The sequence below is a fragment of the Olea europaea genome, unplaced genomic scaffold, assembly GCF_002742605.1.
Source record: "Olea europaea var. sylvestris unplaced genomic scaffold, O_europaea_v1 scaffold1422, whole genome shotgun sequence".
Lineage (NCBI taxonomy): Eukaryota > Viridiplantae > Streptophyta > Magnoliopsida > Lamiales > Oleaceae > Olea > Olea europaea.
The window spans coordinates 234,541-261,485 of NW_019231751.1; the positions used below are offsets into that span (position 1 = coordinate 234,541).

Consider the following 26,945-nt stretch of genomic DNA (forward strand, 5'->3'; position numbering starts at 1 on the left):
AACTGTTGCGGTTCGGCTTGTGGTTCTGATGGCCAAGAGGACGTAGGGAAGCTCATCGACCCAAGCTCCCTTTAAGGTGTCAAACTTCCTTTTTAGGGTATGCTTGATAGTTTTGTTTACTGCCTCAACTTGTCCATTTGCTTGCGGGTGATGAGGTGTTGAGAAATTCTTTTTTATCCCCAGTTCATCACACAATTCTCGCATTTTCCTGTTGTCGAACTGTCTCCCGTTGTCGGACACTAAGGAGTGGTGAATGTCGAACCTGCAAATGATATTCTTCCAGACGAATTTCTTAGTATTCGCCTCGGTGATCTTGGCAAGAGGTTCAGCCTCGACCAGTTGGTGAAGTAGTCAATGGCGACAATGGCGAAAGTCGCGCTTCATCTTCCTTTTGGGAGTAGACCAATGAAGTCGATGCCCCACTTGACGAATGGCCAGGGGCTGGTCACTACAGAGAGGCTCTGAGAAGGCTACCTTTGAATATTTGAGAAGTGCTGGCACTTGTCACATTTCTAGACAAACTGGCAAGCATCCCTTTTCAGGGTCGGCTAGAAGTAGCTTTGACGGAGAACCTTGTGTGCTAGAGCCGTTCCTCCGGACTGATTTCCACAGATTCCCTCATGGATTTCCCTAAGTATATATGTGGCCTCTTCGCCTCCCACACATCGGAGAAGTGGTGAGGCGAAGCCTCTTTTGTAGAGCATATCCTCTTGCAGGACGAAGTGCGCAGCCCTTCTTCTTAACTTCCTTCCGTCGCTTCTAGAAGCAGGTAGTGTTTGATCCTTTAGATAGGTGATGATGGGCTGCATCCATATTAGGGTGCCTTCTATCCATAGTACCTCTTCACCTCCGAAAATGGAGGGCTTCGTTATGTGTTCAATAAGGACGACCTTTAGTAGCTCAGAATCCTTGCTGGCCAATTTTGAAAGGACGTTTGCATGTGTATTCTCTAGGCGTGGGACTTGAATCAGTTCGAACCTTTCAAACTGAGGAACTAGGTCCAGAACTAATTTCAAGTATGCAACCATACTGCTGTCTTTGGCCGCAAAGCTTCCATTGACCTGGCTTACTACAAGCTGAGAATCGCTGCTTGCTAGGAGCCTTCTGACTTGCATTTCTCTTGCTAGTCTAAGGCCTGCTAGAAGGGCTTTATATTCGACAGCGTTGTTCGAGGCTTTGAAGCCGAACCTTAATGCGCAATTTAGCTCGTGGCCTTCGAGGCTTTCCAAGACGATCCCTGCCCCGGACCCGGCCTCTCCTGAGGATCCATCTACGAACAGTTTCCATGTCGGGGGCTCAGCTGGTTCCATTGTCGCCTCCATTTCTGGGGCCTTGGCAAACTCAACCACAAAATCTGCAAGAGCCTGGCCCTTAATGGCATGTCGAGGTCGGAACAGTAGGTCGAACTCGCTGAGCTTGATTGCCCATTTTAACAGGTGTCCTGATGCATCTGTTCTCTACAGCACTTGCTTCAATGGGAAGTTGGTGAGAACTTCAATCGAGTGGGCCTGGAAGTATGGCCTCAGTTTCCTTGAGGCTGTGATGAGGCCCCCAAGTGCCAGTTTCTCCATGTTTGGGTAGCGTGTTTCAGCTGGGAGGAGTGCTTTGCTGACGCAGTATACTGGTAACTGGCGCTCATTTTATTCTCTGACTAGGACGGCGCTGACCGCCACGTCCGAAACCACCAAATACAGCTGCAGTGACTCTTCTGGTTGAGGTTTTGACAAAAGGGGTGCCTCTCCGAGGTAATTTCCCAGCGCTTGGAAGGCTTCCTCGCACTCAGAAGTCCATTGAAACTTCTTTCTTTGCCTAAGCACTTGAAGAAGGGTAAGCTCTTATATGTAGCCCTGGAGATGAAGCACTGAGCGCGGCTATCCGACCATTGAGACTTTGGACCTCCTTTGATTTTTGAGGTGACCTCATCTCTAGTAAGGCCGTTATCTTTACTAGATTTGCTTCAATTCCTCTTTGGTTAACAATATACCCCAAGAACTGACTCGAAACCACCCCAAAAGTGCACTTGAGGGGATTCAACTTCATCTTATATTTTCTAAGCATCTGAAAGGTTTGGTCGAGGTGACTTACGTGTTCGCTTGCTTGGAGGCTTTTAACTAGCATGTCGTCCACTTAGACCTCCATGATTTTGCCAATGAGTTCGGCGAATATCATGTTGACCAGTCTCTGATATGTAGCCCCGACATTTTTCAATCCGAAGGCCATAACTTTGTAGCAGTAGAGTCCTCTGTCTGTAATGAATGATGTAGCTTTCTCATCAGGTCAGAACATGGGTATCTGATTGTACCCTGAATATGCATCCATGAAGCGCAATAGTTCATGTCCAGCGGTGGAATCCACAAGTTGGTCTATCGTTGGAAGTGGGAAGCTGTCTTTAGGACACGCCTTATTTAAGTTGATGAAATCTATGCACACCCTCCACTTTTCGCTGGATTTTTTCACCAGGACCGGGTTGGATATCCACTTCGGGTAGATGGCTTCCCTTATGAAGCTACTGCGGCTAAGCTTTCCTACTTCGTCTTTGAGCGCCTCGTACCTCTCCGGGTTGAGGGCACATCTTTTCTGCCGATGAGGGGCACAGGAGGAGTTGATGTTAAGATGGTGGCAACTGGTCCTTGGATCTATTCCCACCATGTCTTCATGCTTCCAAGCGAAGTCATCCAAGTTCCTTTTTATGAAGCTTATCATTTCTTTTTTTACTTCAGGGGACAGTGCCTTCCCTATTCGCAAGACCTGACTTGGGTCCTCTGGGTTGGCGGAGAAAGCTTCGAGTTCTTCTATTGGGGTTGCATTTGGTTCAGAGTCAATTATTCGGGGATCTAACTCTTCAAGAGGGTGTCCTTGTTCAGGGGCCTCTTCTATGTCGACGTCTTCTTCCTGTTCGGAGGTATGCCCTTGTTCAGGGGCGTCGAGCATTTCCACGTCCATACTAGCTTCATTGGTGACTTCAGTTATGATCACGTTCACAGTTCGGGGCTCCGACTTTCGTAAAGAGTTCAAGTAACATGCCCTGAAGCCCATCTGGTCGCCTCGGACCGTAGCAATCCCATGTTTAGTAGGGAATTTCATACACAAGTAGTGGATGGATGTGACGTGACGGCCCAAAGATCTTTTAAAGTGGGTTTGTCCAATACTCCATGATAAGCCGATCTGTGGTCTACCACTAAGAATCCCATGAGGTGTTGGGCCACTAGGGGTCCTGAACCCATCTCGACGGGCAGAGCCATCCGCCCTCGTGGGACGATGTTGTCCCTAGTAAATTCGAATAGTGGGTCGGTCATAGGGATCAACCTATGTTCAATTTACATTTTGTCGAAGGTGGAGCCGAGAAGTATGTTTACTGAACTGCCATTGTCGACGAGCATGCGTTTGAGTCCGTTTCTAGCCACTACAACTCTCACAACCAATGTGTCACAATGGGGTTGGTGAATTCCTTGTGCATCTTCCTGGGAGAAGGTAATTGGGGCCATCTTGCTGGCCTCTTGAGACTCGTTGACAATATAAGTGATCATTGGTGGGTCATTTGCTTCCCTTGTATAATTCATTTGGGCATTTCTGGTGTTGCCATCGATGTGAGGTCACCCAATGATTGTGTCAATCTCCCTAATGACTTGGCTCCCAAAAAATGGGGCTTGATCTCTCTGTCTAGACTGTCCTCGGTCCCTTGATTCTCTTCTTCGGGGTGATTGCTCTCTATGCCCTCTCTCTTCCCTGTTTGGGAAGGCGGATCTGCGAGGATATTTGCTCCTGCTGGAGGGATGTGAGTTGCTTCAATCCAGGCATCGATTAGCATTTCGACACTCGCTGGTGTTATGCCCGTAGAGTTGGTGGAAAGTGCAAAACCTTGCCCCTTCTAAGGGCCTGTTTGATCGCTTCTTCTTCTTCTTACTATGTGTTCTTCCAGATGGTCCTGCTTCGCCAGGAGCATTCTCGTATGTTAATATCGGCACTGCATTCAGTGTGGCGGAAGCCAGTGCCTGTTCGGAGGTGGAAATTATTGTGTGACCTGCTTGAGTCTATTGCTGAGTGATAAGGTGCGCTGCGGGTCCTCGACCTACCTATCTCTGAGGCGAAAGGAGTCCCTGCGCAACACGGTTTCAGTGATCAATCATTTCTTCATTGACGATTTTCACTCTCATCATTTCCACCAGTTCATCATAAGTGGCGGGATTCTTGCTGCGCATGTCCCTCCAAAACAAAGTGTTCATGTTGAGGCCGTCTTCCAAAGCTGAAAGGGCTTCTCTGTCAGTGACATGTTCACAGTATGTGATTTCGTCTGTAAATCTGGCGAGATAGCTTTTCAGCGTCTCTTCAGGGGCCTGCCTCATATTTTGCAGGCGTTGCACTGGGGCATCTTCTTCTCTGCGTGAGAGGTATTGGTTCAAGAATGCCTTATTCAAATTTGGTCAACTCCTAATGCTCAGGGGAGGAAGTCTGCTATACCACAATTCAGCAGCTCTGTCCAGGGTTAGGTGGAAGGCTCTGTATTTCAAAGCAGGCGTGGCTCCCCTGAGGCTCATCTGTGTCATGTACTTGGTGAGATGCTTCTTCAGGTCCCCCTTTCCTTCATACTTGGGGATCTCAGGGGGCATGAAGTTCGCTGGCATTGGGAAACTTCGGATCTCCCTTGAGAAAGGGAGGTTATCATCATCATCGTCGTCGATTTCATAAGATCGACAAGGCCCATCAGACATTTCATCATCTTGAATATCCTAGGGAGGTGGAGGTGTTTCTCCTCGGCTCCCCCAATCGACTAAGTTCCTCCTATCCCTCCTATTTCTAGGAGGAGGAGGTGCCTGTTCTTGCTCTTAGTCTTGTCGAACCGATTTTCGCACTGAGCGGACCCTATTGCTAGGGTCCTGCCCTATTCGATCGAAGACGCTTACTGACCTTTGTTCATCACATTCTTGAGGGAAATTGTCCCCTAACTGTGGCTCTGCTGGCTGGCTCCCTTGTACATAAGATGTGGCTTCCGCGTCCAATTCTCTTTCGAGGGCGTATTCCCTGTGCTGGCTCATATGGCCTCAGGAACGAGATACAGGGGTTTCCCACATTGGGTAGGATCCTTGGGGCATTTGAGAGCCCTGGTGACCTCGAGCTTGCATGAGAAGTTCATGCATCGCCATATTCTGAGCTGTGATGTCTCTCATGTCCGCAGCTATTTGAGTCATTCCTTCAGTGAGCATGGTTGTTCTTTCACCTCGGCGACGTCAATGATGGGGCCTCTGGTGAGTGACATTGTTATGGAACGCCTCTTCTTCAGAGGCCTCTCTCATGGGGTTGTCGTCTTCATGGCTGGAACTCATTCTATCTCCTTTTTCAAGGGTGATGAGAACTTGGGTTATAACTCGACTTTGTTCTTTTTCAAGAACGTGCCCTTTTCAGGGTAAGTCGCTAGTTTTCCCGTAACTTCTCCGGTGGAGAATACAGAACTTTGAAAAAAAATTTTCCCATAGACCGCGTCAATCTGTTGACCTTGGAAATTGGACCCTCCATGTGGTCAACCGATAGCCACTCCACGTATTTCTCCCTGCGCGCAATCAACGCATGGTCAGATGCATATGGTGGGAACCAGCGGGAGTGACGGCGATCGTATACACTCCGACGATCAGTTAGGCTCAGGTGATCGGAACAGTGCCAATGTTGTGCAAAATAGTGGGGAGGAGAATTTACATATATTTGCTTGTTATGGAGTGCTAAGTAATAAGAGTTTCATTATCTTTACCTCTTGCCGAACTTTGGGTATTTATAAGTGAGGAGAACCATTGGATGTGGGACACGTGTATACATCTGACGGTATGAGGCGTCTGCTCATAGGTTTCAATCAACCGCGTCTATAGAGTGGGATAGTAATTACTTCTTCCGAGTTGAGTTGATACGTCAAATCAACTAATCTCATGGAGACATCAAATCACTTTGAACCTTAAGGGCAGAAAAGATCTTGACAAAGATCTCATTCTGAAATTGGAGGCGGAGGTTCTCGGAGTGCATTTCGCCTCGGATTCAGGGGCGATGGCATTTTGGTTAGTACCGCATAATTGCCTATGCCTCGTAGTGTGATAACAAATCGTCACCGTTGGTGAAGTCGCTTCGAAACCACTTCGTATAAGTGTTCCACACTTCGCATGATGTGGTGGTAGACTTTCCGAAATGGTTCAGATAGGGACGTAACATTATTATTTCTTAATACATTTCAATATGAGAATAGATTAATCTTATCGTTCCCATTTGTTATATTTTCATTTATATTTTGTTATATTCTTCTTAAGAATTTAACATTTATTGCAGCCACATGCTATATGGATTACTAAATTGCATCAAGATCTAATTCAATTTTTAAAAGATTAAGGTATCTAGGCCCTCCTTGTTGGAATAACATGATGGTCAACCCTAAAAAAAACAGTAAAAATTCATGAAAAATACTTTTATTAACCAATAGGTGGCTTGTTTTATTCATTATGAGATTAATAAAATATAGTAACAACTTAGCCCCTTTTTGCTTCAGTTAAAAAATAATTTTCATTAAATTTTAATAAAAGTTAATGAAATGAATGGTTAAAAAGTTGTAAATTCTATGAAATGTGTGATTGAAAATAAATTTTAAAAAATGAGAGGGCCAACAAGGGCTTAAATACACTGTCAAATCTATGAAATCTTATGTATACAATTATATAGATGGTAATATTATATTGATCCGACATTTGGTGCTTCAAAGTTACACGATCAAGTACTTTGGGTCAGCCCTTCAACCTTGAGTAATGATTAACGCAAAATTTATCTTGAAAAATATGCGACAAACTCAAAATGAACGAGAATACGAGAAAGAAATACTTATTTGGATAAGTACTATCCGGAGGCTTCCATCTTGCCTAACACTGACGAAAAAGTTGCCATTTTTGTGGGTTTTAGTGATGATTATGAAGAAAAAGTCAAGGAAATTGGTCAACCATATCATAATATCAGTTACTTGGACGAAACAAAAAGAAAAAATAACAATAAAAAGGAGTTCATTGAACCAGATTGAAAATGTCACATCCTTTTTCCCATATTACACAACCTAACTCTCAGAAGTCCTCATATATCTAATTTACACTCAAATACCTAATCACGAAAGGCGAAAGAAAAAAAGAAAAAGAAAAAGAATACCGAACATCTAAGAAGAATTTATAGTTAATTTGCTTGATTGGTCAAATCACATACAATTCACTTAACGGCGCCGTTCGGGAGTCCACTGAGGTGGTGATGGGCTAAAATGTGTTGACACGACTCTTGAGTCTAGAAGTTCCATAATTGGTGTAAAGCTTACACACCTTGGCACTTTGTATTGATTTATGGAGGCGCCCCTTGAAATTGCATAGTCCATCAACTCTTCAAATGTACCATTTTTAACCACCCGTATTTCTAGCGGACCGATGGAGTTGTCTGCCACTCGGCATTGGCGGTACACTGAGTTGAGCGACTCCTCCATTGCTAGACAACATTGGTTTAGCACATCATTACTGGGCGAATTTGTCAAGTCCTTTACGAGTAATTCCCAATAAATCACGTAGTGACCAGGAATTGTTTTCGTGTCAGCATAACTCGTGTACTCGACGACACTAGCATTGAAATCACGTAGGAGTATTGAAGCATTCTCGACCGCAGTTTGAAGTTCAGCCTCATCGGTTTTGTCTGAGTCAATGCTTAAGAGAACATTTTTACGTCTCACAAAATGGAATTGGGGTGCTGAGTTGTGGAAACCAGTGACTCTGAGGATATCACCAACTTTGTAGCGATACAATCCAGCATAAGTCGTGATCACAAGTTCATATTCCTTACCGATTTCTACGTCCACGAGATCAACAAGTTGGGGAGGAGAATCACGAGCGACTCCAACCGAGTTAGGTTCGTGTGGCAAGAACTCGAAATAGGCCATGTTAGGCATGATGGTGTAGGAAACTTCGGATGGCTTGCACATGGGGTTGAGATTGAGCCCAAAATAACACTCTGAAGATGCATACATGGTGCATGCTTTTGGCAATCCACCGCTATAGTAATCGAGAGTTGGGATATATTGAGCCATTGCACCAGTAACAATAACGTCAAGATACTTTGTGTTGGGCCAAATTCTAGTGATAATTCCCTCCCAATTTTCTTTAGCGCACTCCTTGGCAATAAATTCAGCCAAATCCGGGTCGGGTCTCAGAACTTCAGTCATGCATTCTCGGATTGCCGGGTCGGTTACTTTCGGGTTAAGAGATCCAGTTTGTATGTCTTGAGCGAGCTGTGGCCAGTTGAGCTGGAGGAAGCGGATGGCCCGGAGGAGGCCAGAGGCAAAAACTGCCCCGACCCGAAGGACTTGTTCACGTTCGTAGAGACCGCATAGCATTTGGGTATACATGCTTTGGAAAGAATCAGCACATAGAATAGCTTCATTTGGGCTTGTGTAAACATTGTAAGGGTCATAGGGTCGGGTCTTGAAATGATCGCTCTTGTAATAGCTTGTGAGAACGGGTCGAGCCAGGAGCCCACCCGGAGTCTTCGTCTCTGATTTCACAAACAAGAAGTATAGCCCTTTGCCTTTGTCCAGACCTTTCACGTAACTGTTCCATACAAAAAAACATGCACAGATCAGAAACTGCTTATTTCCATTACCCCAAAAAAAAATTAAAAAAAAAAATAAAAAAAAAATAAAAAAAAAATATATATATATATATTTTAACTTTAATTTTTAATTACTTACAGGTTCATAACTGGCATGAGAAGACTGTAAAGAAGCTGACGACGATCCAATTCTTCTTTGATTGTTGGCATAAGTTTTCTTTCACCGGCTGAAGTTCCAGAACTGTGATTTTTCAAAGTCAAAATTTGTATTATTAACCTTTAAAGATATGTTTATAATTATTTATAATGACTAAGCGCCGTTTGGCTCCCATTTTTTGAAGTAAAAATGGGTGAAATAGTATTTTTTTGAAAAATAAGTGGTTGAAAAAGAAAGTAAAAATTTTCGATTTACGTGTAATATTATTTTATAAAAAATTGTGGGTTGAAAATGAGAGAGAGAAAAATGAAATTTAATGTAACGGAGGCAAACAGGAGCTAAAATAAGTGCTTTTTACAAGCTTAATCAATTAATTACCTGGTAAGGAATTCAGAAACAGGGTGAGCAGATAAAATTGGAGACCTATCTCCATTAGCAATTCTTTGAATCAGAGGCTGGAGATCTTCATACGTAACTATTGGGATTTTGGATTTAAACGTTTCACGATCAACGGCTCCATCGAAATTAAAGTTTTTTATATATTCAGTATGAGAATTTGTGCTCAAAATTTCTGCCAAAACTCGCTCCTGAACTGAATCAGCATATCGGGTCATTTCTTCAATGAATTGAAGCTTCTTTGCATCTTTCTCACACGCCGGAGGACCCAAAGGAGAAGACAAAATCGAATCAACAGCCATTTAAAGAAATAAATATATGTAATATGTGCTTAAATTTTTCTAGAGAGAGAGAATCTGTTGAGTTGAGAGAGAAAATAAAAGTTTTTGGAGAAGATGGTGGGAAGAGGAAGAAGAAGATTGACTTATATAGAGAGCACGTAGGGTGCAGAGGGACGTCACATGCCAATATCATAGTGGGGTCCACTGAACAAAAAGAAAACTCCAGCAGGGTTAAGTGGTGAAGGACAATTTTGTAAATAGATTTCAGCTTGGTCTTAAGGAGACAAGGTGGGGCCCAAACACGTCTATATGACAGGAAGGAAGGGGACATGAGGGACCACAATTCTCCACGTCAGCATTTACAGGCTGTGTTGGCTTTGGCTGTCGAACACGCTGCACTTTTCTGGTAAAAATGTTGGTCTACGATAGCGATCGGCTGCCGGCGGACTCGACAATTCCAACTGCTATAAACGTGGTTTGTAGCACTACGTAAATCACCTGATATACGTAACTCTTCGACCGTATTTTATAACGGAACAAGTGCGGTATAACGTCTATTTAGCATAGGTAATTTTTTGAGAAACTTGTTTTAGAATTGTTTGTTCTATGAGCTCTCGTAACCTTACAAATTACGTACAAAAAAATTATTCAAATATATTTAAAATAAACTTCTTAGTTTCAGAAATAGTTTTAACTTTTCCAAAATCGAGCTCTAAATGAAAGAATGGTAGGTTTATTTGGGTTGTGCTTTTGCAGATTAATTTCTTATTTGGAATGGAGCGTTGACTGGTGCAACTTCTTGTTAATGAAATTGAATAATAGGGTAGGGTGCATTATAATAATGGGCAGCCCGGGTCTCTGTTGAAAATTAATGGTCGGATCCAAGCAAAATGTAATAAAACATGGCAATCACGTGGTTACCTCGACCGTATTTTATAACGGAACAAGTGCTGTATAACGTCTATTTAGCATAGGTAACTTTTTCAGAAACTTGTTTTAGAATTGTTTCTTTTAAGAGCTCTCGTAACCTTTCAAATTACGTACAAAAAAATTATTCAAATATATTTAAAATAAACTTCTTAGTGTCAGAAATAGTTTTAACTTTTCCAAAATCGAGCTCTAAATGAAAGAATGGTAGGTTTATTGGGTTGTGCTTTTGCAGATTAATTTCTTATTTGGAATGGAGCGTTGACTGGTGCAACTTCTTGTTAATGAAATTGAATAATAGGGTAGGGTGCGTTATAATAATGGGCAGCCCGGGTCTCTGTTGAAAATTAATGGTCGGATCCAAGCAAAATGTAATAAAACATGGCAATCACGTGGTTGCTTATTTCCTGCACGGTTCCTCGAATTTCTGTTGAACTTCCACTCAAATCTCAGGAGTACATTGTTGTTGGAAAATGAATATGTTTAGCCTTAGATCGATGAGCAAAACCCAAGTCATGTTTATATTAATTGTACTCAATTTATTTTACTAAATATTCTCTCTAACAGTCTCTTAACACACTTCGAGTCGATACTTTGAAAAAATGGTATTATATTGATGTCCTCTTATTGTAAAGGAAAGCTGGATCTCTTCGAGAGATAGCCAGACCTGTATCTATTTGCACGGATTTCTTTTTCTTAGAGCCCGTTTGGCAATATTTTCAAAAGCAAAATTTGCTTTTGAATTTAAGAAGTTGCCTTTAAATATGGTTCGATAATTTTTTAAAAGTGTGTCTAGCTAAAAGACCTTTTGGGGAAATCTGGTGAAAACTAATTTATTCATACAATTCTTCTACAAGAATAAAAGTAAAAAATCATAATTCTGCCAAACTTGTGATGTACGGGAAAGAATGAGAAAAACATAAATATACATAAAAAAAAAAAAATATGGTAAAACAAAGGAATTAAGGAAGTTGTTGCTAATCATAAGTTCGGAATTTTTGTACTTAATTATTTAATTTCATTAAAACAAAAGGACCGTTTCGTACTTGCCTGCAAAAGTTAGAACTTAGTAGTATAAGAATTTGAAACTACTACCTGATTATGAATCTTTATTTTTAAATTGAGCATGCAACGTGCACTGGTCACCAACTAATTAGTTTAATAACCGCCCTAATAATGCAACCGACCTGTGTAATTAATTTACAACATGGTTTAAAAAACCTTCTATAATCTAATAGAACATGAATTATTCCCTCAGAGTCCATACAAGCATCGCGTTGCGCATTTTCTGTCATTAATGGGTTAGAAACCAAAGAGAAATTGTTAAGTGTCGATCTGTAAAAATTCTGTCAAATATTTCCTATACCCGTGGCATAATTGATAGAACATACACGTTAATGCAAGCCCTTAATTTTAAATTTACTACATGTGGTTTAGACCAAAACTAATAGCGTCTTAAACCCCCTTTCTACTTTCTAGGAAGTTAAAGGCAAACGAAAAAAAAATCATTATTTTTAATTCATTAATTTAATGTATTCTTAATCTATCTAAAAAAGTGACTACATTTACTTATTTCTTTATTTGTTAGGTTAAGTTCTAATATAAACCTATACTAGTACAATTTGACATGCTCACGATACTACAAGCATGTTTGGTTAAAACTTTAAATGCTTATTTAAGTAAAAAAGTTTGATTATAAAGATAAGTAAATTACCTGTTTTGCAGTACAATAAAGAAAGGGTATTTTTTGTAGTTTATAGTTTTTTTTTTTTTTTTTAAGTCATCTTAACATATTTTTACTTCTAAAAATTTAGGAATAAGCAAATGCATTACTAACCAATCTTAGTATTTGTTTGGGATAGCTCAAAGTTTGATAAAAAGTTGATGTCAAGTACAATGCAACAATTAATTTTAATCACATAATAAAACTCACAATTTTTATCAACTTTTTAACCATTAATTTTTTACGAAAGCAGCTAAAAAACAATCAAAAGTTCTATCAAATAATCATGTAATTTTTACTTTTTTAAGTGACTAGTGCTTTTTATCGATTTCAGTATTGGTCACTTTGTTCGGCATCTATTCTTTTTATAATTGGCACGTTTAAACTTATTGAAAAGTCGTGAAAAAAAATCTGTAATACACTTGCATAATACTACATTTCTCAATTTATTGGAAAAAAAAAAAATTAGATGGCGGCTAAATTTGAAAAACGTGCAAATATTGGAATGGGTCAAAATTCAACACTAATGTCAAGGTAAACTCTAGGCCCTTGTCGTATCTTTCCTTCTACTGAATTTTAATATTATATTAGGAAAATATCTTTAATTTAAATTGAAAATATGGTAATAACGTATCCCATCATACAAGTTAAACTTTTTCTCTTCATTTCAAACACTCCAATTAGCTAAACAAATTTAGCATTCATCCTCAATTTTGTCAAACTTCGATTGCTTATTTGATACTTAACAATCGTACTACAAATTCAGAATTCATCTTCAATTTTGTCAAAGTTTCATTGCTTATTTGATACACAACGTTAATCCAACGATGTTAGATATTTCCAAAGAAGAGAAATATCAAACCATAATATCTTGTTTAATACAAATGTAAATTTGCCTGGCATTAATTGTTGACGGTCATGTCTAAAGGTGGTAAATAGATCGAGTCGTTCATGGCCATTGGAGCTCGTATAGGTATGAGCCGAGGAACGAGTCAATGACAAAAAAAATAAATAATAATAATAAATAAATAAATAATTACACGATCTGAGCCAGCTCTTTTAAGCAGGTGGATCGGCTCTTTTTTTCTCTCTCTTTTTTGTCCACGAGTCAAATGACCTAGCCAAGCCTTGGATTTGAACACGAGGCATTCCCAAGTGTTTAAGGGTCAAGCCGAGCATTGACACCCCTAATCTTGTCTAGTCTTGTTTTAATACAAATATGAATTTGCATGAGGTTAATTATCTACTATCTTGTCTAAAATCTTAAACTCGTAAATATGATTAGTCGTGATGGCTTTAATATATTCAATTTTTCCAACAAAAATCTACCTCATAGACAATTTAAATTTGCTTTCAAAATATAGGAAATGAAATCTACTTTTTTAAAGTTTCCTTGGATTTAATGGCTTGGGTTTTTGAGGAAAAGTATTGCTTTAGAGCTAGACATCTCAACAACTATCCAAAGACCAAAAGATAGAATCGAACATGTGAAGGGCTTCTTCCTTTTTGCATGTTGAAGCAAATTTGGCTTTAGAACAACTATTTTTAAGACCAATCTGCAAGTTGATCACGTTGGGTCAAATTATGTCACAATCACGTATAATAAGTCACCACCATATCTTCAATTGTTCCAACACACACACACACACACATGCCTCCTTAAGTTCATGAGCACATGATTTTCTTTAGTTATGATTAACATTGTAATGGTTCTTTTGCCGTGGTAAGTTTAACAGGGTTTGTACATAGATATGTTAAGTTTATATTTTGCTCGTATTTATCCTCACATTTTGAGGGACTCATAAGTACTATCTACTTATATATTATTCATTTTCATTTATTTATAATTTAAATAGCTTATAAATACATTTTAATCATGCTTCAATTTTGTAATTTGGAGATGACGTGTTAAAGTCTTTTGTATGAAACGTCAAAAGAATTAAACGACTAGTAAAAATTACAAAGCATGTGATTTTTATTGGATGCAAAGTTCATAACCTTACTAACGCAAACCCTCTAAATGAAAAGGGCCTCCATCCGTAGAACTTAAGAAAAATACTTATCTTTCTTTTTATATTTTGCTTTTTGGAGCTAGTAAAGAGTAATATCGGTAATTCACGCATTTACGGATTTAGGATCGGCAGTCCCAAATACTTTCAATATACTTGTTGTGAAGAATTATATGTTCCATGTTTGTCCCTCATTTTTCTCCACACTCATTTTAGATAACATATTTCACGTGATTTACAACTTTTACCAAATTTTTTACTGCACAAACTTGTATCAAATTTAATAAAAAAAATGATGTTTAAGGGACATAATACTAAAGTAAAATGTTGAAGAAGAGATAAATTAATTAAGTTTATTCATTGCACCGGCCAATTCTATTCAAAACCTTATACCTTATATTAAGTCCCTGTTTGAGCTCAATTTTGGGGAAAATGTATTTTAAAATAGTATTTTTTTTTTTTAGAATTTATGATAAAAAAAATAAGAAATTTTTTTAAGTTTACGTATAAAATTATTTTATGAGAGAATTTATAGTTGATAATAGGTTTTTGAAAAAATGGAGGCTAAACATGCACCAATAATATGCTATGAAACAATGTTTTAAATTGAATTTGTGATTTTGGGATACATAATTTCATTTCCTTTAGTCAAAATCTAGACTAGGAAGAAACAAATTGGTCTAATGTTTTAACCGACAATTAGGTTTTCTACCTCACAATTATTCGAGCTTTGATTTATGACAAAATCCAGCCAGTGATAGATACATGGAACAGACATTTAAGCAAGAAAAAAGGCCAATCCATTTTGAAAAAGAATAATTACTTTTTTTCTACTTTTATGATTTGAAGCATCAACAGTGATGGGTAAGAGAACGCTCGGACACCAAGTGTACTGGAAAATTGAGGTGAGCTAAGGAAGGTCCACAGAAATTTCAAATTGGGATTGCCTGTCCCAACCACGTTTTCTCCTTGGCTTTAATCTTTTATTTATTTAATTTCATAGTCAAAGTCTTTGCTGAAAAAATTGTGCACGTGAAAGACTTGGGGGCCATGGTAAATTCTGGTGAATAGAGCTTACGGTCGGCTAAGGTTAATAAATTTAAAGCGACTTTCGTCATACACTGAGAAACTCAAAAATTCACATATTTTGTAGTATTATAATTTTTATCACCTTTCATCTACTTATTATTCATACATTTTGTATGATACATACTTATAAGTAATAAAAAATACTATCAAATGAGTCCGTTGATATATTCAACTATGGTATCAAACATGCTATCAAACATGGTATCAAAAATACTTATTAGGACTTGTTTATGTAGATTTTATAGAAAATAACTGTTATAAATGACGAAGAAAATACCGGATAATTTCGATACCAATTTGTTGTGATAATAGACGAGAAACAAATATGATACAATATGAAGAAAAAAATTACAATGATTTTGTGTTTTGATTTGTCAACTTAATCTAAAATATAATGAAAAGTTAAATGTGAAAAGTTAAATGTATATAGGAGATTTTTCAATCCCTAAAGGTAGAATTATAGATGGAAAGAAATGCTCAAAACATGTCAAAACGCGAAAAATAGACTTGGGCTGGATGAATATGGTGAGCGCTAGCCTAGCGCCCCCCAACATTCAAGCGTTTCACTGCTTTGGGCGCTCGAGCTTCAAATGAGCACAATTATGCCGAGAAATCCTCCCTAATCCATATCTTGATCTCTTCAAATTCAATACAAATTTCAATCCTAATTGGATATTTAGATAGAACTCAAATTAAAACTTGTCCAATAGACTTTGAATAGGATTTCAAAAGCATTCCAACAAATAGAATTCATCTTAATATCGACCTTAATTGGAATTCACAATCATCTTCAAAATAGAATTTGTATCACACTTTAATTCTAACAATATTTTTGTGAAAACTGATTTTTTTGAATAATAAAATGGTTAAAAAGTAATATAAGTTATAGCATTGTCTGATATATATTAAATTCATATTTTTAAATTTTGATAAAAATTTTGAAATATGTAGTTGAAAAATTGTGGTTCCATGAAATTTGCGGTTAAAATTAATTATTGATTCTGAGTCGATTTGTTGGTTGATTCTAATTCAAATCAAACAGGAATTATGTGTCCATGTACATACAAAATTATTTTATTGAGAAAAAAATGTGGTTAAAAATGCTTTTGGAAAATTTGAATTTTAAAGAATATGTTTCAAACATAGACTTTAGCTCTCTTTGTTCCTATATTGTAAATATATTATTTTTCAAACTTATTTTCAACCTCACATTTTTTTCAATAAAACAAAGAATTAAACGACCTTTTTCCTGTATTTTTTAAACATTCACAGTAAAATCAAATCACTTTTCATAAATTATTTTAAAAAAACCTCTACCAACCACACTTTCTGAAAAAGACAAACCTGTCGTCACGTTGTTTGCATGATTTCATTCTTGTTTTAACTTTTTCCAGTCAACACTCAAAAGGTAAGACAATTATTTTTACCGGTCCAACTTCCAGGGTTAATGGCTGTGAATGGTGCGCAGGGGAACATTTGCCAACAAAAGGAATTGCATTTCCGAGGATGTTCGAATGAAGCTTCTCGGTGCCTTCTCTTCCTCCATTATTTTTATTTTTTTGAACTGAGCTACATATACACAGGCCCCTATCAAACAACATATGGCAAGCCTCGACGTAATTTTTTTTTTTTTTCTTTTTTTTTTTAACATGTGGGGCTGCTCCTACAGTGGGTCTGTAAGACCCCTATAGGAAATTTCTCTACTTTTATGATTTGAAGCATCAACAGTGATGGGTAAGAGAACGCTCGGACACCAAGTGTACTGGAAAATTGAGGTGAGCTAAGGAAGGTCCACAGAAATTTCAAATTGGGATTGCCTGTCCCAACCACGCAATATTTTTCACTTAGGTGTGGTTTATTGCATACATGAAAGGTGTCTGAATGGAAAATAAGTTCCGGAGAATTGTATGGAAATTATTAATTTGATGTGTTTGATTGGTTTATTTTTCAAAGTAGAAAATATTATACTTTTCCATCTTTTATTGGTGAGTCGACTTTCGTCATACACTGAGAAACTCAAAAATTCACATATTTTGTAGTATTATAATTTTTATCACCTTTCATCTACTTATTATTCATACATTTTGTATGATACATACTTATAAGTAATAAAAAATACTATCAAATGAGTCCGTTGATATATTCAACTATGGTATCAAACATGCTATCAAACATGGTATCAAAAATACTTATTAGGACTTGTTTATGTAGATTTTATAGAAAATAACTGTTATAAATGACGAAGAAAATACCGGATAATTTCGATACCAATTTGTTGTGATAATAGACGAGAAACAAATATGATACAATATGAAGAAAAAAATTACAATGATTTTGTGTTTTGATTTGTCAACTTAATCTAAAATATAATGAAAAGTTAAATGTGAAAAGTTAAATGTATATAGGAGATTTTTCAATCCCTAAAGGTAGAATTATAGATGGAAAGAAATGCTCAAAACATGTCAAAACGCGAAAAATAGACTTGGGCTGGATGAATATGGTGAGCGCTAGCCTAGCGCCCCCCAACATTCAAGCGTTTCACTGCTTTGGGCGCTCGAGCTTCAAATGAGCACAATTATGCCGAGAAATCCTCCCTAATCCATATCTTGATCTCTTCAAATTCAATACAAATTTCAATCCTAATTGGATATTTAGATAGAACTCAAATTAAAACTTGTCCAATAGACTTTGAATAGGATTTCAAAAGCATTCCAACAAATAGAATTCATCTTAATATCGACCTTAATTGGAATTCACAATCATCTTCAAAATAGAATTTGTATCACACTTTAATTCTAACAATATTTTTGTGAAAACTGATTTTTTTGAATAATAAAATGGTTAAAAAGTAATATAAGTTATAGCATTGTCTGATATATATTAAATTCATATTTTTAAATTTTGATAAAAATTTTGAAATATGTAGTTGAAAAATTGTGGTTCCATGAAATTTGCGGTTAAAATTAATTATTGATTCTGAGTCGATTTGTTGGTTGATTCTAATTCAAATCAAACAGGAATTATGTGTCCATGTACATACAAAATTATTTTATTGAGAAAAAAATGTGGTTAAAAATGCTTTTGGAAAATTTGAATTTTAAAGAATATGTTTCAAACATAGACTTTAGCTCTCTTTGTTCCTATATTGTAAATATATTATTTTTCAAACTTATTTTCAACCTCACATTTTTTTCAATAAAACAAAGAATTAAACGACCTTTTTCCTGTATTTTTTAAACATTCACAGTAAAATCAAATCACTTTTCATAAATTATTTTAAAAAAACCTCTACCAACCACACTTTCTGAAAAAGACAAACCTGTCGTCACGTTGTTTGCATGATTTCATTCTTGTTTTAACTTTTTCCAGTCAACACTCAAAAGGTAAGACAATTATTTTTACCGGTCCAACTTCCAGGGTTAATGGCTGTGAATGGTGCGCAGGGGAACATTTGCCAACAAAAGGAATTGCATTTCCGAGGATGTTCGAATGAAGCTTCTCGGTGCCTTCTCTTCCTCCATTATTTTTATTTTTTTGAACTGAGCTACATATACACAGGCCCCTATCAAACAACATATGGCAAGCCTCGACGTAATTTTTTTTTTTTTTCTTTTTTTTTTTAACATGTGGGGCTGCTCCTACAGTGGGTCTGTAAGACCCCTATAGGAAATTTCCTTTCTTTTTCATTTCTTTTTTGTTGGTTCGAGGAAGCATCTTAAGCTCTTTAGTTTTCAACATTCTCTCGGATCAGTAAAGAATCAAATAAATAATTGCAGCACGTGCCAAATTTTGTTGTACATAATTAATAACAACCAACCTTGGTTGAGTTCTTTATTGAAAATCTATGTAAACGAACATGGTGTACTTCATCTTTGGCCAATTGTCATCTCGTACTCCGTTGATGACTTAAATATTTTTCACTTAGGTGTGGTTTATTGCATACATGAAAGGTGTCTGAATGGAAAATAAGTTCCGGAGAATTGAATGGAAATTATTAATTTGATGTGTTTGATTGGTTTATTTTTCAAAGTAGAAAATATTATACTTTTCCATCTTTTATTGGTGAGTAGATGAGAGAGAGTGGGTGAACTACTTGATATAAAAACTTATCTCTCTTTAAAGAAAATGTTTTCCTTATTTTTGAAAAAAAATATGATCACGTGATTAACCTTCCAAAAACATTTTTCCTAAAAAAAATGTCAGTCAAATAACCAAAAAGTAGAAACTTGGTGAAAAAGAACATTTTTTTATAAAAAATAAAGTCAATCAAATACACCCTTAATCTCCAATCTTGAGCACATAGAGGTTAGTGATCAATAACACGTCCTTGATCCAAAACCTCCAAATCTTGAATTGAGTGCATTTTTTCAATTATATCTCATAATTCGTCAATTAGCTTGAATGTATCTTAATTTGGGAAAACAATCTATTATCTCCCCTTTTGGCTTTTACTGTGTCAAAATTTTAGTGTATCTTTAATTATTGTCCGACTCTTAATTTGATGAAAATGAGAATTCAACTCGAATTCAGGCTAGAATCTTTTGTGTTTAAGTGCACGATATTGAGTAAGTAATACAGTAATTGTGACAAACATTAATTATTAATTATTTACAACAATTTGTGAATGATTTTTTTTTCACCTAATCTTTGTAACATTGTTCCCTGTTTGGGCTCTATTTTATCCAAAATACATTTTTCTCTTTTCTCTTTTTAACTTCTTCATTAAAATAATATTACATGTAAATTCAAAATTTTTCCTTTTTTTTAAATCACACATTATTAAAAAAAATCACTATTTCAAAATATATTTTCCTAAAAAAAAGACATTTATTGGAATCAAACTAGGGAATTATTAAATTTTCCTATGAATTTAAATATAGGCTTTAAGCGCACCCAAACATGCTCAATTCGCCGCTGATTTTTTTGAATAATAAAATGGTTAAAAAGTAATATAAGTTATAGCATTGTCTGATATATATTAAATTCATATTTTTAAATTTTGATAAAAAATTTGAAATATGTAGTTGAAAAATTGTGGTTCCATGAAATTTGCGGTTAAAATTAATTATTGATTCTGAGTCGATTTGTTGGTTGATTTTAAATATAGGCTTTAAGCGCACCCAAACATGCTCAATTCGCCGGTAGAACATGATCCGGCCCATTAACAACGAAAGAATTAAGGGTTTGGACTTTGGATAGTGTGTCAGTATTTACTCCAACGCTTATTCGAAACCTCAGGGCCCATATCCTGCAAGACCTAACTTATCGAGTGTGTAAATTAATATGCAATTAACATCTTTCTGTAATAAAAAAATACATATAGAAAGTACGGAAAAATTCATGTATGCGGCCCCCACCACAAAATTCTAAATCCCAGTTTACTAATTATAATATTTATTATTCTTAAATATACTAACTTTAGAAAGTATAACTTAACATTTTGTAACTGAAGGAAATTGAATTCAGCTCTGCATTTAACAACTATTTCAAAATTAGACATGAAGAAAATGGACTAGAGAATGTCAATTTTTTCTACAAATATCACTCGAAGGCACCTAGCCCTATTTCAGGACGTTGGCTCGAGCCCGGGCTGACCTTTGGGCCATTTTGGCACGAGCCTACCAGATAAATAAAAAAATGACAGAAATAATATAAACATATATTTGCTGTCAGCAGCCATAAAGCTGCCTGTTGAGGCAGTAAATATGCTACCAACAGGCAGCTATGAGAAAAAAAATAGGTTAGCTCGAGTCGAAAATTTTAGACGAGTCTAAATTTTTTGGTCGAGCAAAAGCTCGGCTCGACTCGAACTCAAGAAAAGCTCGCACCATTTTACTCGAGCCTGAGACTCGGCTCGCGAGTCAACTCCTTGACATACCTAGATCACTGCATTGGTTCAGACATTTCCCGACTGAGTTTACAATAAGAAATCCAATCACACGTGATCTAATTTCAAGCAGTGAGATACCAGTAATGGAAACAAATGATGTCAGATTTGAAGAAATAATCGGTGTCTTGACACATCCTAATGTGCAATGTGTGGTGACGCAACATATGGGGACGTTGTGGAGGGAAAGCAATAATAAACGGACTTGTAAGCAGCCTTTCTTGATGTGCATTGTGAGAAAACGAAAGCAAGGGTCATAAATTAGATCTTGTGTAGTATGCTTCATACGCAATAAATTTATATTACAATTTACATGTAATGCTTTCACATGTCCACTTTTCTTCTTCTTCTTCTTCTTCTTCTTCTTCTTCTTCTTCTTTCTATTATTATTATTTTTTTTTTTTTATATTTAGATTTGGAACATTTACTTGACTCTAGTATATGGTGAAATTAAATTTGATTGGATCAAATTCTGTTTCGAGCTGAACTAAAAACATATTGTTTATGGCGTCTTGGGAAGAGATTAGCTGTTTTGTATTTCCAAAATAGAATGAATTGATATTAGGATGTTGATCAGTCGTTGATAAATCTTTATTTTTCATTTTTCAACTTCAAGACCTATTGCTTTATGTTATACTTTTAATCAAAATATCTGAAAGAGCATGATAATAATTGTTAATTGGGAATGTGTAATTTTAGAAACAATGACACATACCTCATGGAAAGCGAATATGTGTCATACAAAAGCATTCCTACTTTCCATTAATTTATCATTGTCATAGCAATATTAGTGCAATTTCAGTTCCCAATTAGATAGCTATGTATAGAATACTAACTGCCTCAAACCAAAAACAACATTTGATTTTCACTAGAATTCACCCATTGATGGGAGAAAGATCTTACGGAGACGAAAGCTAGCTATCAAGAAATCTAAGTAAACTTACAGGCAAAGATATGAATCATGAATAAGGTTGATCAACAGATTTATCATAGCCATTTGGCAAAGAGACTTCTAGAGTTATATAATCATCATGTTTTTCTTTCCTATCCACTAATTCCGTAGTGGAAAACTTATCCTCAACAAGAAGTGGAATTGTGGCACACTTGTTAAGGCGAATCTCATAAGCTGGAACGCTCAACTTCCTTATAGCTGGGTCCTTATATTCATCTATGCTCGTCACATTGCCTATAACGTATTTCTAAGGATATAAGAGTGAAGTCGCAAATTGAAATTGCCATATCCTCAATGCTTAGAAACTCAGTCAAACATGTTTTTAGATCATCCATTGAAATATCAATTGCAATGTAACGAGCTGTATCAGGCGGATCAATTGATTCACAAATGCTGGTTATATCCCGATGACCTAGCGTATCATGAAGAACACAAACGTCCAAATGTGGCATTTCTCAACCTCTGACACACTACAACATGACCATTTTTATATACGCTAAATCTGATAAACCAAATTTGGCAATTTGTTTTATGGGAATTATAAAAAATGTCACTTATTTTGAAAATGCACCAAAAATTTGCATGGGCACCAAATTTTATCAAAAATGTCACCTTTTCAATTAGAAATGTTCAACTTACCCTTCATTCCCTTTTTTAGGAGCATTTAATGCTACCTTTCCAATCCAATTAATGCTATGATTTGATTAGTTAAATTTATGTATTATAATCATGGATATTTAAATTTATATATTATAATCTATGGATATATGTATATTGTATGTGTAAATACGAATTTACAAGAAAACAAGAAAAGATAAAAGAAGTAGAAAATCTCATTTTAACATCAACCAAATCTCTTCTCCAACAAACCCTCACTTCATCCTTCTTCTTCATTTCTTGATCAAGAAGACACAAGTATTGGATTCATCAACCATTTTAAGATGTTAGTTTTTACGAATTGTTTATATTTTTATCGAATAGCTTTGTCTTTTTGAAATGCTAAAAACAACATGATATGGAAGTGAAAAATGGTTTAAAAATTCTTATTACTCATGATGCTCTTAATAAAGCATTCAGTCATTTATTTCTAGACAAATGTTGTGATGATGTAGTTGTTGTAGTTGAGAATTCATTATGACCATTAATGTTTTCAACAAGGTACCAAACACACTCGAAACTTTTTGACAGTTCCGACAGTTGAACTGTCGAACCCGACATTTAATAACTGTCGGGTTACACATTTCAACTGTCGAAATCGACAGTTGAAAACTGTTGACGCCCTTCATTTCACCTTATGTTTTTGCATCAGTTTAAATATTGGAAAGTATCACTTCCATGCTAATACATATCGACACATTCATTGGATCTATATTCTTATCGTTTTAATCCCAATATTTCAGGCATGGACAATCATTTCAGATTTATCGTGTCATGTGGAGGAAAGTTCATTCACGTGGATGACGAATGGAAGTGGACAGGGGACAAAACCACTTCCATTTTAGTGCCGAGAAGTATTTCCGTAGCCGGTCTTCTATTATTGTTGAATGACAAACTTGGTGTTATTAATCTACGCACAAAAATTGAATTAAAGTTCATAGTACCGAACTTCAATTTACCATCGGCCGAAATACGTGAAGATGAAGACCTAATTTAGTACAAATCTGTTCATACGGAAACTGCAATCTGCATTACTATTTTGGAAACTGATTTGCCGAGTGTTAACATGGGGAGGGACACAAATTTGCATGACCCATCGTTCGGAGCAGCGGATGTTCCCCATGCTAATGATGATGTCCGTCAAGAGCCTAGAGCCCCAAACAATAATGTAGCCGATAGTCCAATTGAATACATTGGGGCTATACCATTAGATGAGATGTTGGACGAGTCGTTACATGGTAAAAATGGTGCTAATATTGCCGACGTTGACGAGAGAATGTCATCACATTCCCAAAGTTTGGATACATACCAATGGATTACAAGTGTAAGTACATTCGATCTTGTTGAACGGCAGATATTCTTCAGTAAGAAAGAGCTGTACTCCAAAATTCGTGTGCTTGCTTTGCAGGACAAGTTCCTTTTTAAGGTGAGCAGGTCAAGCCTCAAAATGTTAACTGTAGTATGTGCAGACGATAATTGCAAGTGGATGTTACGGGCTTCGAGTGTGAAGCAGTCTGCAATATTCATGATCCGTAAATTCAACAATGTTCACACACGTTCCATAGATTTTCGTCGTAACGCACATCGACATGCCAATACTTCTGTAATTGCCGAGCATATTTTGGAAAAATTGGATAATCCATACCGATTGTACTATCCTACCGTTATTGCACGTGACATGGAATGGAGTTTGGTGTGAAAATAAGTTACCAAAAAGTACATAGGGACAAGGTGGCTGCTTTACATATGCTACACGGTACATCGGGGGATAGTTTTCAAAAACTATCATCATACTGTCACGTCCTAGGAGAGAGTAACCCGGGGACAGTAACCCACATTGAAGTTGATTCCCGTAACAGGTTTTATTACTTCTTCTTGGCTTTCGGTACAAGCATTCGTGGTTACATACACTACTTGAGGCCTGTTATTTGTGTTGATGGTAGTCACTTGAAAGGTCCATACAAGGGTACACTTCTGCTGACAACCGGCCAAAATGCCAACAAACAGATTTATCTCCTAGCATGGGGGATCGTGGATGCCAAAACAAATAGATCGTGGATGTGGTTTATGTCGAACTTGAAAGAGCTTATAGGAGACTCGACTGAATTGGTTTTTGATTCCAATAGGAAAAATAGTATTTCTAATGCCATTGCTCACGTATTTCCTCTGTCTCAGCGTGGATACTGTATTTGGCATCTGGAGAAGAACTTAATCCAGCGATACAACAACGCAAGTGCAATATTTCTATTCAAACTAACTGCAAGAACTTCTCGGGTCGAAGAGTTTGAAAGACTTATGGGACAGATCCGTAGGGTAAGTGAACACGCGTACGGGTACTTGGAGCGAGCTGGTTTTTCATTTTGGTCACGAGCACTATTCTTTGGGCAACGTCACAACATATTGACAGACAACAACGCAGAATCTTTAAACTCAATATTGAGACATGCACGTTCATTGCCGATCACATGCTTGGTGGAACACATTCGGCAAACTCTACGACCATCGAACCAATGCAACTGCATGTAGTGCCGTGTTGTCATCGAGGATGGAAAGCGAGTTACGAACAACGTTCGAGGCAGGTGCAAGGCTTCGAGCTCAAGGCCTGACAGAGAACTTAACACAAGTTGGACTATCCAATGATACGTATATCGTGGATTTCTCCGATAACACGTGCACTTATCGTGAGTTTCAGCTTAATCGTATGCCATGCATTCTTGCAAGTCGCGCTGCTTGCTTGCGAGGTAAGTTATTGTACGATTTATACTCATCGTATTACACATCGGATTACTGGAGGGGTGCCTACAGCGAAGCAATCTATCCTCTTACGCGTGAAGTGGACTGGATTGTCCCGAATGAAATCTCAAGCACTCCTATTCTGCCACCGAGTGTACGTCGTCCTCCAGGTAGACCACCCACACGACGTCATCGATCCAGACACGAGTCCACCACACGATTGAGGAAATGCACTCGCTGTGGTAAAGTAGGTCATAATCGGACCACATGTTCAAATCCCATTGTACCACGACCCATTCAAATAGGCTCTTCTCTGTGACTGGCCGAAGTTGTATGTTTACTTTTTACCCATGTCGTTTGCACCTAATCAATGCATTTATTATAATTCTGTTATCAATTGTACCCATGTGTCACATCACAATTCCACATTTCTGATGTATCTACCATTCTCTGTACATCTACGAACTGACATTGGCTAAGTTCTGATAATTGAGAAGTTGTTCATAGTTACGGTTAAACCATCGGTTTGGACAGATGTCTCATTCATTCTCGACAGTTGACGAAAATGTGCACCGCATTCAATATCAGGTTCACGTACATGGTGAACTGTACATTTCATTCCTACAATCAAATAAAATCACAAATCTTACAGGACACAGCATATTTAAAAGCATGTACACCCTCCAACTCCACAATCGTGCTACATTGATGGTAGTAAGCAACACCTAAGGTGTGCACATAATAAATTACTGTCCACGTAATAATGATTTTTTCAGTCCCGACGAAGTGAATTATAAATTGCAACATTTTAAATAGTTCACTGGATTGACGGCATGATACGCCTCAATTTTTAACATCCGCTTAACGTATGGTGTGAGCACACCCATTGTCACCTTACATTATTCCAAATACGCACACGCAAAACCGTATGAGATAATATATCTTTCAAACCATAGAATTTGCCCTCCTACTCTACAAACCTTCCGATTTTTTATCCACTCGAAAAGAATTTTTTCAATCCCCACGAAACAGATTATAATTCGCAACATCGTCAATACTCCACACAATTGAGCGCACGATCAACACAATTTCATAACATCGGGTCCACTTACTACAAAATATGGGTCCATTTACAAAATACTGCTGCAGAAGCTCGACACTTCATTTGTCGTGCCCGACAGATTGTCTCTATCATTCTCGACAGTTGGATCCCAAAATACACCATCCGTGGCATCCTATGGGAATGGTAATGCAGACCTTTACAATTGCGTTCACCGAATAGAAAAAGTACAAAATACAGGACTACACATCACTTATTCACTACGAAAGATGGGTGTCACTTCATTCGCCCTCCACAACTGAGCCTTGTCCCCTACTGTCTTCGCTCAACTCGTCCGACGAGATGATAATTACCTCATTATGTGGGACGTATGCCAGCCCGTCTTCGTTGTCGTCACTTCCTCCCTCGTATCCAGCGTCGACCTCGAAACCCTCATCGAACACTACGTTGGGTGATTGCACACCCTCTGTCGCTAC

At 37.2% G+C, this 26,945-nt stretch overlaps 3 protein-coding genes across 3 annotated transcripts; 2 read left to right on the forward strand and 1 right to left on the reverse strand.

The window, feature by feature from the left end:
• Positions 1–6,999: 6,999 nt before the first annotated feature.
• LOC111375834 (probable indole-3-acetic acid-amido synthetase GH3.1) lies at positions 7,000–9,541 on the reverse strand. The gene is made up of 3 exons (XM_022998747.1): positions 9,134–9,541; positions 8,738–8,839; positions 7,000–8,597 (listed from the first exon to the last, which is right to left on the reverse strand). The coding sequence occupies exons 1-3, from the start codon at positions 9,451–9,453 to the stop codon at positions 7,223–7,225; spliced, it is 1,797 nt and encodes a 598-aa protein (XP_022854515.1). The 5' UTR covers positions 9,454–9,541; the 3' UTR covers positions 7,000–7,222.
• Positions 9,542–24,422: 14,881 nt separating this feature from the next.
• Positions 24,423–25,202, forward strand: LOC111375842. Its single transcript, XM_022998753.1, has one exon. It carries the CDS (start codon positions 24,423–24,425, stop codon positions 25,200–25,202), a length of 780 nt encoding a protein of 259 aa, XP_022854521.1.
• Positions 25,203–25,221: 19 nt separating this feature from the next.
• Positions 25,222–25,728, forward strand: LOC111375843. Its single transcript, XM_022998754.1, has one exon. It carries the CDS (start codon positions 25,222–25,224, stop codon positions 25,726–25,728), a length of 507 nt encoding a protein of 168 aa, XP_022854522.1.
• The last annotated feature ends 1,217 nt before the right edge of the window (positions 25,729–26,945 follow it).